The 11190-nt window shown below is 37.7% G+C and overlaps 1 protein-coding gene across 1 annotated transcript; it reads right to left on the bottom strand.

Annotated features, from left to right (window-relative positions):
* Positions 1–2171: 2171 nt before the first annotated feature.
* On the bottom strand, positions 2172–8725 carry LOC143848979 (ankyrin repeat-containing protein At5g02620-like). The gene is made up of 3 exons (XM_077358017.1): positions 7740–8725; positions 6567–6973; positions 2172–3199 (listed from the first exon to the last, which is right to left on the bottom strand). The coding sequence occupies exons 1-3, from the start codon at positions 8077–8079 to the stop codon at positions 2324–2326; spliced, it is 1623 nt and encodes a 540-aa protein (XP_077214132.1). The 5' UTR covers positions 8080–8725; the 3' UTR covers positions 2172–2323.
* Positions 8726–11190: the final 2465 nt, after the last annotated feature.

Below are 11190 nucleotides of genomic sequence, written 5' to 3'. Positions count from 1 at the left end.
AGAAATGGTAGACAAACTCTATCTATCTCTCTCTCTCTCTCTCTCTCTCTCTCTCTCTCTCTCTATATATATATATATATATATATATATATATATATATATATATATGACAATGTCGTTCATACCGAGCAAAGTGAAATATACGTTCTACCCTAATTACCCAGGATCAAGAGACCTTAATTTCTAGTCGAATCAAGTCCAACCTTCTACGAGGCAGATGGAAGTACCTGGTTCGATGGAAAGGATTTCAATTCGAGGTCAAAGCCAACAATTCATTTGTACAACTCTATTCTACATCGGGCCTAAATTTATGCTTGTTCTATTCATTCTGTCTAAACTCGAGGTTGAGTTTCTTTCAAGTGGGAGGGACTGATGTAGGACATTAGTATAGGTTTCTTATTTCACTAGGATACTAGGATTTTATTGCCTAGCTAGGATTAGCATCTTTCTTTCTTTTCTTTCCATTAGGATTAGTTTCCTGTTTTGTTGGTCTCTTGAGTGGGAAAGAGATATTTTTTATTTTATTTAGTAGGATTTAGTTTCTTTTTTTTAGTTTCTTATTTTCCTTTATATAAGAGGTTGCAATGTGTAAAACAATCAATCATAGAATAATATTAAAGACTTTTGACCATTCAAAAAAAATAAAAATTAAAGACTTGTCTCTTCTCCCCTTTCCTAGTGGATTCTAGGGTTCTTCTTCTTCTTCCTAGTGGATTCTAGGACAATTATCGGATAGTATGTCTCAGGTACGATTCCACGTTTGATCCGCTACGTTATATTCAATGTAGAGTTGGTCGTTGAACTCCGGCAGATCCACCTTATTACGATGGTCGCAATCACAAGATGCGGCTTGTGGAATATGATCATAAGTATGCCTCGAGTAGACGATATCGTCGTCATCGCCAGGAAAATACGTAACTCTGTTCGGGGCATTTAACTTGACATAGAGCTTGAGCGTGCCACTGCTGATCATTGTCGTCGATATGGGGTTAGTCGCACTCAATAGGATTCAATTGTGCCAATTACTTTTCTATTTGATTAATGGTAGCCTATAGAGAATTGAACATCTCCACGATCACAATCGCTTGAGTTCTCATTCTATGTTTGGAAGCCATGGAATGTAGCAGGGTTCTAATAACACCTGGCGTAGCTAAAAGCGTGAAGAACAAAGTCGGAAGTTGATCACCATTGACCTCTGATGAGATAAACCTTCGAATCAACGAAGGGTTGTTCTAGTAGTCTAAGAAGAGTAAAATCAACTTTCTATTAAGAAGGACGAAAATCTCTTTGATTTCAATAAGGTAAGAATAAATAGTCCAAAACCATGTACATAGGTGATTTTTATAATAAGCCAGTAGCCACCTTTCCTACTACGACTCAATTACCTAAGTCTACAAGAACTTAATTCCTAAAGCTACATGGGCTCAATCACCCAATTCCTAAACTCCTAACTTAATTCCTAAAGCTACATGGGCTCAATCACCCAATTCCTAAACTCCTAACACATCAAAAGAAAAAAAAATTAGTTGGACTTATTTAGAAAAAAGAGCATGATGCAAAGAGAGACTATTCTGCTTCCACTTGATGTAGCTGTTTCCAAGGAGGATGGGCTACATAAAAAACCCACAACTAGAAACAACTCAAAGGGCTAAAGAAATACTAGGAAAGCCTTGCAACAAAAACCCGAAACCAGCCAGAAAGACTCATTATGAAGACTTATAATCAGAAGCCTTTCTGGGCCTTTTTTTTATTCAACTTTATTTCAGAAGCAAAACCACGATCGAGACAGTCACGAGAACACAGAAACAAAACAATGGATAAGGGGGATAGAGAGACAATGGATGTAAGGGATAGAGGGGCATAAGCCCTTGTCAAGGAGGGAGAAAATCGAAAAGCTCTAGTGATGCTCTGAATACCCCTTCACGAGCAAGACGATCCGCATCTCCACTAGCCAACCTCCCAAGGTGGTGGAAGAGAACCCGGTGTCCCTCCACCCGGTCCGAGATCTCATCCATACACTCTGAGAATCTCCATGGATGAGTAGACTTCCAGCACAACCATCTGGGCTGGGTTTAAAAAACCCAAAATATCCAAATTTTCTTTTGAAACTGACCATATTATCGTTATCCTAATTTTATCCTCTCCTACCATCATACATTATACACTGGTGCTACTCAAGAACAAGTTATTCCTTCTAAGAAAAACAAAAGGGAAACAAGAAAAACAGCACTATAATACATGGAAAATATACAACATTAAGGATAGTAAAACAGAGCTAGAGATAGCAATAACACCGTGGACAAAAAAATTCGGTGTAGTAATCTCAAATTGCATACATTTTCTTATACTCATTGTGCATTAGCTCAGAATCTGAGATCTGTGACATTGACCATGACCGCATCCCGCTCATCGAAGACTTCCTGATGCTTCTACAGTTAGACTTAGAAGCCTCAATTCTATGTATCACGACCCAATAGCACATTGTCCCCAAAGTTGTAGCCAGTATAGTCGTTCCTATAACTGTTGCTCCAACTGCCAACCACCTTTCGTGATCCCCCACTACAATAAATGATAGCGCTAGAAATGCCACAGATATAAGTACACAAGCAAACCACATTAGCTTGTTTATAATTGCCATCATTTGCTTCTTTGCTTTGCTCTCTATAACCACGACCGATGTTTGTACCACAACCACAGCCAAAGATATGAAGAGAGCTACTGAATCGAAGACAAAGAAGATCATAAATGGAGCCAAAGGTGCAATGTTGGCTTCTCCAAGGGACAATCCTGGTGAGAGGTTATCCGGGTCGTCAGCAAATTGGCCTGGGACAGTGAAAATGGCAGCAAAGGCAACAGTGGCAATGAGGACAGCAACCACTGTGGTAGAGTTTATTGCATTGTTGAGACCCTCAATGTGAAGCTTGTTAATACGCTTGGTGATCTCTTGCATTTGTCTCCTTGTCTGACGAGTGGGTTTGAGCTGGGAGTGGAGTTCATGCTTTATGTCACTCACTGTTTGCTTCAATTCTTGGGTGGCATTGGGGGGCATAAGTGCCCTTGCACTTTGGACACCATGCGCACTAAGAATGGTAGCGACGTTTGTATTACTGATTTTCTCAGCGGTGTCGAGAGCAGTTTCCCCTGCTTTGTTGATGGCTTTGGTGTCAATACCCTCGCATTTTAGCAGTCTAATCACAATCTGCACAAAAAAGTGGGCTCAAATGTTTTTCTTCTCAGTTTTGATTCATAATCTCAAGCTATGGTTAAGGAAACTAAACTATGAAAACCTTAAGGCCCCGTTTGAATTGCAGGGATTTTTTTGAAAGAAAAACGTTTCCAAATTTCCTGCTTTTCCATTGTTTGATTACAAAAGAAAAAAAAAAGTTTGAACCACCACAGTTAAAATTTTATTTATAGAGATCTTCAATTTCTAATGATATTCCTCTAAAAAATCCACAACCATTTCATTCCCTTTCCTTTTTTCCATTGTTTGATTACAAAAGAAAAAAAAAGGTTTGAACTACCACAGTTATAATTTTATTTATAGAGATCTTCAATTTATAATGATATTCCTCTAAAAAAGCCATAACCATTTCATTCCCTCTAAATCATGGAAACAAAAAAATATTAAAAAAAGGACGGCCCAGTGCACGAGGCTTCCGCCATTGCGGGGTCTGGGGAGGGCTAGAAGTATGCATCCCTACCCCAGCTTTGCAGAGAGGCTAGCGCAACGGTAAGGTTGCTCCATTGTGACCTGGTGGTCATGGGTTCGAGTCACGGAAACAAAAAAATATATTCGTAGGAAAAAAAAATTCCACGAGCTGTTTTTCATGCAATTCAAACATGCCTAAGGGCAAATCCAAATCCACGATAAAGCCTTTGTTGGGATATAGTGTAGGGGTATTATTGTCCATCACATTTTTAGTATATAAACATCATAATCCATATGTTGTTGGAATATATCTACAATGAATGGGTATTATTGTCAATCACATTTTTAGTACATAAAAACCATAACATGAGTGAGGGTGATGCAGATATTAAGATTTATTTACATGTTAATTAGTTTCTAGGATTTTATTTTCCATGTTATTTAGAATTAGGAAGTTTAATCTTTTATGAATTCTCAATTTAGTAGTTTTTATATGTTGCTTGCTTGAGAAGGAAGCTCTGCTTTGAAATGTAACTTGCACTTGCCTGTATTTTGTCTTGTTATAATTATCTCTTCAATCAGATATGGCAAGAGAGAGGGCTCCTTTTCTTTTCTTTTTTAATTATAACTTCTTACTTACACTAATAGAAGTTGCTTCTGTGAGAAGGAAACTTGCCTCTTTTGATAATACCACTCAAAGTAGGAAGCCATCTCTTCTTCAGGTTATTTTCATCTCTTCTTCCCCTATTCTTCTAATTCTATCCCCTTTCGTCTATTTCTCTCCCATTTTCTCAATTTCACTTCCCTATCCTACATCAGAGGGTTTCCTCTCTTCTTTTCTCCCTTTTCATCTTTCATCTTTTGTTTATTGCCCTAGTATACAACTACCAACATGACAACAAAGCATATGCTGTAATGTTTAATACTTCTTCTTCTTCTCTATATCTTCTCCATTTTTTATCCCTTTTGATCATTGTGCACACCAAAAGAGGCGTTATGCGATGTTAAAAGTATCATGTGAGTCTTTCTTCAATTATACAAGCAGAAAAGGGATATTTGTGCGACATGGTAGGGCTATGATTTGCTGGTGGCGGCGTTTTGCGATCACAAAATATTTGTGCAACCTCAGATCTTTTCTATGATCACAAGTCTGGCTTCAATGGAAGGCAGTTTGTGTTTTTTGGGGCTTATGTTGATGTGTGTGGGCAGTTCTTTGTGGTGTTGTGTGCCAGTTTGTATGTTGTACTCTTCATGTGGGTGGTTGTTATTGTGATGGATTGTGTCTTTTGCAACTGTTGTTAGAGCTGCCTCCCAGATGTTTTTGGTGAGTGCAGGTGGATAATAAAGTGACGCTAGATCTGGGATATTATTTCTCTCAAAATATGTCAATATTCAGGTCACTTCCATTAAACTTAATGGTACTAACTATGCTCACTGGGTCAAGCCTTGAAGGTTTTCCTTATTGCATAAGGAAAACTGAAGTACCTTATCTGAGTGGATTCAAGAAGATGTTTGATTTAAATCATGGATGTGGAATAACATGGAGCATAAAATTAGTAGCCTTATTTTTCTTGCAAATACCAAGAAATTTGGGAACATATGTTCAAAATATGTATTCAAGATCCAACAACATCACCCGACTTAGCAGTTTTTTAGTCTACAATAAGGTGAGAAGAGCCTACAAGAATTTTATTCAGCAATGATGAGTATTTTTTAATGAACTAAATATAAGCTTGATGGTGGTGGTGGTGCAAACTCTATAGCTTTACAACCCTCGCTTTCTCCTCTTGAATGGCATTGGCAAACTTCCCATTTGACAACTTAAATGCCTTTATTCTATTGAAATGTGGTTGAATGCACTCTGAAGAGTACTTAGGCTACTCCCAATTTTCCATGAAGAGAACAGAGAGAAGATAGATCAAAGGAATAATATGCAAATGGGGCACACAGGAAAACAATTACACCGCATCAGACCATATTCCATGGCACTACTCTGACATTGTACAAGCCAAAAAGACAGAGTATCCTAAAATGACTAAAGCGACACAAAAACCATGCGTAAGCCAATCTGAAAAACTGACCTAATCATCATCAGAGTAAGGCTTAATGATTAAAGACATCACAAAAGCCACATCCAAATGATTCCTGATATGAAGGATACAATAAACAGTATACGATGAAGTTTCCCTTGGGGAAGACACAACTGACCAATTACTTGAAGTGAAAAATGACATTATAATGAACATTTCTGACAAATAAGATCAGCCATAAGAACTACATATTAGAATGCCTCACTTTCACACCTGAAAATTGCCTCACGGAGTTTCATTTTAAATCAACATAAATTAAATAAAACTAATATAAACTCTACAAAATGTTAAAGGTATCAGCAATATAGATAAAAGATTAGGTGCCCTCACTGGTCTAATGGTAAGAGGTAAGCCTTATCTGATGCAACTTTCTCACAACTATCCTTCGCTTGATTACAATGTAAGTATGTAAGAAGCTGGACAACAACCGCTTTACTTTGTTATACAAAATGTGGATTTTGATAGAAACAATCACAAATCACACAGGCAATATATCTCAGGCCCATAGAAAGCTATACAGGTCACGTTTAAAAGGTGACAACACTCTTCTATAGCTCTGTGATATGTTAATAATCTACAAAAGCAATCAGAATAGACAAACCTTACAAAGCTGCCACTATACCTAGTCTTCTCCAAAACTTAAATGCTAGGATAAATTTCTTTGTACTTTTGGGCAACAACCCATTATGCAGTGAACAAAGCAGAATACACTTTCCATGCACATACTGCCACAGACTAAAGAAGGCAACAAAATGATATATAAAAACGAAGAGTCATTGATATAATGTAAAAAAATAAAAAGATGTAGGGCATGAGCGATCCACCTGACTACGGCCCTTTCTAGTTGCAATATGCAATGGTGTGTTTCCCTTGGTGTCTACCATGTTAATCACCGAAGGTTCGCACTTTAGCAACTCTTCAACTAGCTCAAGGTTTTGTCCCTTCACGGCCATATGAAATGCTGTTTGCCCCTTCTTATCAGTTCTGGTTGCTATTCCGGGATCCTTTAGAAGGGCTTTGATAACTTGGATGTGACCATTCCTTGCAGCGGAATGCAAGGCAGTTTTACCATTGCTTCTTGCTATCTTTGCAAGACTGCCATCTTCTTCCAATAGGAGATTCACCACTTCTATATAACCTTGTGTTGCAGCTGTGTGTAATGCTGTGGTGTTCGAGAAATCTACGGTCATAGAGAGTTCTGGAAGGGCATTCCGAAGCTCCTTCAAAATCTCTGCAAAACCATTACCACCAATCAATAAAAGTGGTCACCATGTGGATATTACCTCTATGATGACTGGAACAATATAGAAAGATCTACTACCTTATTACAACTAATACATAGTGATGTATGTGACTGACACAACACTCCTACTAGATGAGGTAAAAAGTACTTTGTTACTTTTGTTGATGATTTTTCTAATTACTGTTTTGTATTTTCTAAATACTGGTATGTATATCTTTTAAGTCATAAAGATAAGGCTTTATATCCTGCAAGCAAATTTCCATCCAAAGCCACCTGAACAAATTGCCAGCCAGTAGTACAGGAAACCCCTGAATTCAAACATTATATCAAGAGAGATGTGACTGTTCTGATACCAAGAGAGATGTGACTATTCTGATACCAAGAACATTATATCTTAATTTTTACCATTTGATACCAAGAGAGATGTGACTGTTCTGAGTTCAATTAACAATGTAAGCACCAATGTAAATTTAGGCCACAAACACATAAAAGGGAAGTTGTTCTATTTGATCCAGAAGCCAATGGAACTTTGAAGAATTACTACCAACAACATAAGCACCCAAGAAATTTTATACCGGGAAAAAAAAAATCCTTGAAATTGTCGATCAAAATAGAACTAGAACTATACAATATCAAGACATAGATGAAACCACATAGTGAATTTCTACGAACAATATGAATACCCATGAATTGATATACCATAAAATAACATACAATTCTTCATAAAAAAATAGTCAATTCTTCGGATGCATACCTATATCCCCTTGCCTGGCTGCAATGTGGAATGCATCATAACCATTTTTGGCCTTTATGCAGGCAGACATAATATCATGGTACTTTATCAACTCTTTCACTACATCAATATACCCATATTCAGCAGCCACATAGAGTGCAGTTTCTCCTGCTTGATTTTGTTTCAACAAAAATTCATTTAACTCTTTATTATCAGTTCGAGAGAGTAATTCCTTAACTATGCTTAAATTTCCAGCCCTCGCAGCCGAATGCAGAGGAGTATCATCTCGTTTTCCCGTCAACTGCTTCGCCATTTTCTTCCTTGATGGTGTCTCATTGGGCTGCCTTGGTGGAGTCTCCATCAGACCCAGTTGCAGAAAAATCTCCTTTAACTAGTTTTCCTTCCTATCTCAAAGTTTTTTCCTCTAAAAACCAAAATCTAAATACCCCAATTTAACATTCAAGGCCTCTCCACCATGATCAATATTTCCATAGCAAGATAAATAAAAAGACATACCTTGGATAATCCTAGTAAAAACCTTATGGTTCTAAGTCCAAAAGCCTGCTTATGTGACCTCAAAATCAATATCAGTGTATAAGAAGGGTTCTACCATCCCTCCATCAGAAAAACCATAAGAAAGAAAACAGAAAGGGTAAATGGTAGGATTGAATAACAGAATCCTAGCATCCAAATTGAAGTATAAAATTGATTCAACAAACCATTAGCAAATGAGAATGTGAGTTTTGGCCACCAAAAGAAAATTCAAAGAGGTCCATAAAAAGAAGAAACAGAAACAAGGCCATTATCATTCACCGTGGCCTTAAATTCAGAGCTGTCCTCCCTCCCAAACTAGAATTACTATCCCATTTCAAATACCCAGACAATGTGAAAAAAGCCCATTTTTTTTTAGTACAGGTGTGTTGAAAAGCAGATGAACGGGGAAGAAAAGCAGTTGAAGGAGACCAAGACCTGGGTCAAGGCTAGCACTCTATTTTCTGTTATGCGGATCATAAATCATTTAATTAAATGGAATAGACTTTAGTAAAGTTTTGAATATTTTTATCAAAGTATGAGATGTTTCCCGAAATCAGCCTGTTTACTTTTAATTTTGAGTCCAATAATCAGATTTAGGTCCCATTTGTTTGGGATTTTGAGAACCCATAATTTGGACTCAAAATTAAAAGTAAATTCGAGTCCAATAATCCGTTTTGGACTCACAATCGATTCTCAAAATCCGTTTTGGACTCACAATCGGCAGGAAGGGTAATAATAATCTCTAGATTGATTTTGATTTTGATTTGTGTTCATATTTTTATACATGGAATCACTTGCTTTTTTGTGAGTGGATACATTGTCCACATGTATTTTCCTACACAAAAATGTATACTCTCAGTGATCAAAATTACCAAAGTCATACAAATAAGAGGAATTCTAGACTCAAGGGAGCCCTTGGAAAAAAGAGGTGAAAGGGCTCCCCCATTGGCTGCACATCACCATCATGTTTCACTTTTCAGCCATTATTAATGCATGATGGTGATGGGTAGCCAATAGGAGAGCCCTTTTACCTCTTTTTTGCAAGGGCTCCCTTCAGTTTAGACTTCCTCATCAAATAATCTAATAACATTTCACTACTATATTGTTGCTCTGATGTGCCAATATGAGGTCACCTATATGGACCTGGTCCCACGGAAAATGTACATCTACTCGTAAAATCCATCCCTATATAAAATGAACGGTTTAGATTCTATTAATACAGCCCTAGAAGACGTCTTTTTTTATTGATAGGATAAGATTATCTAATCATAGTGGGAGAAGCAGGAATGGGATTCGACCAGGGGTGTTAACAGGCCTCTATTCGAATACATAATTTTGTCTCGTAGTCGGATTGGATTCAGATTTGGCTATTCATTTGTCTGCCAAACCTGTGATTTGAGTCAGGCCCATTGACACACTTAGTTGGACTCATAGTAGTCCAACGGGCCAAAGGATCTCCCAAGCCATTCTTTTTTCAGGGTTTTGAAGTTCTTTATTTGATAAATAAGAACACCCTTTTGCATGAGGCTTAGTGGCCAGTTAGATCAACCAATCTTCTCGTGTGTTTCGTGGGTACTATGGCTCATTGGACAAATATATCACATCCCTATTTATAAACTTTCCTGCTATTCTAAGGTCATTTGATGGAAATGACCAAAATCTGTCAGTTACAAGAGCGGTCGGTCTAATTTTTTATGGGAAAACTCGAGATTCATAAGCCCGTCCTACCTTACCGATACGCCAAAAGCTCCAGAGCTGACGGAACGCGTTAGGTAAGGCCCTTTAAACCTGTCCCATACCAGGCTGGATCCCACCCAGTCCCATACCTAGGCAGGCCCCCACTTAGGACCGTAACAGTTTTTGTTTTTTTTAACGTAGGATAGTGACTAATTTCAAAGAGTTTTTAGAAAACAACAATTTTTCATCCCAAAAAGTCTCTAAAGTTATGTCATCTAAGTGTATAGATTTAAGAAGGAAACTATTTTTCACATCACAAACATGATCACCCCAATGAAAACAATTACACCAATATATTGGAAAATAATATGTCGGGTTATTTAAGAGATATTTAAGATGGTCATTGTACACCTATATAAGTTGGGTCAGGTTTCAGGTTTTTTTTGTTTAAACCCGGCCCTACCCAAAATTGGGATGGGTTTACCCAACCAACGACTCATGATTTCTAAACCTGACCACAGGTTATTTTCGGGTCGGGTTGCAACCTTATGTCCATGGTCATACATAATAACCAAAACTTGGGAAATGATATATTCGCTCCTTTTTCTTGCCCATGCCGCCCTCTTGTCCAATGCAAAGCCTCGAAGGATCCCCCACACGCCTTACACCTCTTGTTGCTTCATACACGCTCACAATCTACAAGTTGCTTCAGCCCAAGCGTACTTTATAGGTTCCCCACCACGTTGGGACAAGACTAACATCCATGTCATATTAGGGTCCTAATGGTCCAGGACTACGATAGGACCAAACTGCCGCTGAATATAAGAACAAGGGAAGTGATATCAACACAACCATGTTTTAATAATTGCACAAACTCAGCTTGTCTTTTCTTTTGTAATTGGCCTGTGAGAGCTTTTTCGAAACCGTATTAAACTTTGTCAACATTTTATTAAATAATAAAAGACAAGATTGGTTAGTTCACTTATCAGTACAGGGGTTGTGCTGATATCATTTCCCAAAAACAAAGAGAAATCTAGGCCTAGGCCCAATTGGTTTAGGTAGTAAATATACTAAAATTTTTGGCACATAACCAAATTGCTATTATATCATTTGTTGGGCCTCAACGTAAATAGGTTTTGCAAGAAATTATATGGTGGAAGGCCTTACGACAATAAGGCCCTTGTACGGTGGAAGTACCAACCTTGATATTTGATCCAACAGTACCGAATTGTTGTAAGGCCTTAGACCATATAACAACTCG

This window comes from Tasmannia lanceolata, unplaced genomic scaffold (assembly GCF_043159265.1).
Source record: "Tasmannia lanceolata isolate RefF3 unplaced genomic scaffold, GAP_Taslan_0.1 ptg000016l, whole genome shotgun sequence".
Classification (NCBI taxonomy): Eukaryota; Viridiplantae; Streptophyta; class Magnoliopsida; order Canellales; family Winteraceae; genus Tasmannia; species Tasmannia lanceolata.
The sequence above is the reverse complement of the archived record's forward strand: the minus strand, read 5'-3'. Positions and strand labels throughout refer to the sequence as shown.

What these genes read in the sequence shown, in the direction of transcription:
- LOC143848979 (XM_077358017.1), bottom strand. Translation starts at nt 8,079, where the DNA reads ATGGAGACTCCACCAAGGCAGCCCAATGAGACACCATCAAGGAAGAAA. An exon ending in AGCCAGGCAAGGGGATATAG is followed by an intron (nt 6,974 to 7,739) that starts GTATGCATCCGA and finishes ATGGTTTTGCAG; the next exon opens with AGATTTTGAAGGAGCTTCGG. An exon ending in CTAGAAAGGGCCGTAGTCAG is followed by an intron (nt 3,200 to 6,566) that starts GTGGATCGCTCA and finishes TTTTTTGTGCAG; the next exon opens with ATTGTGATTAGACTGCTAAA.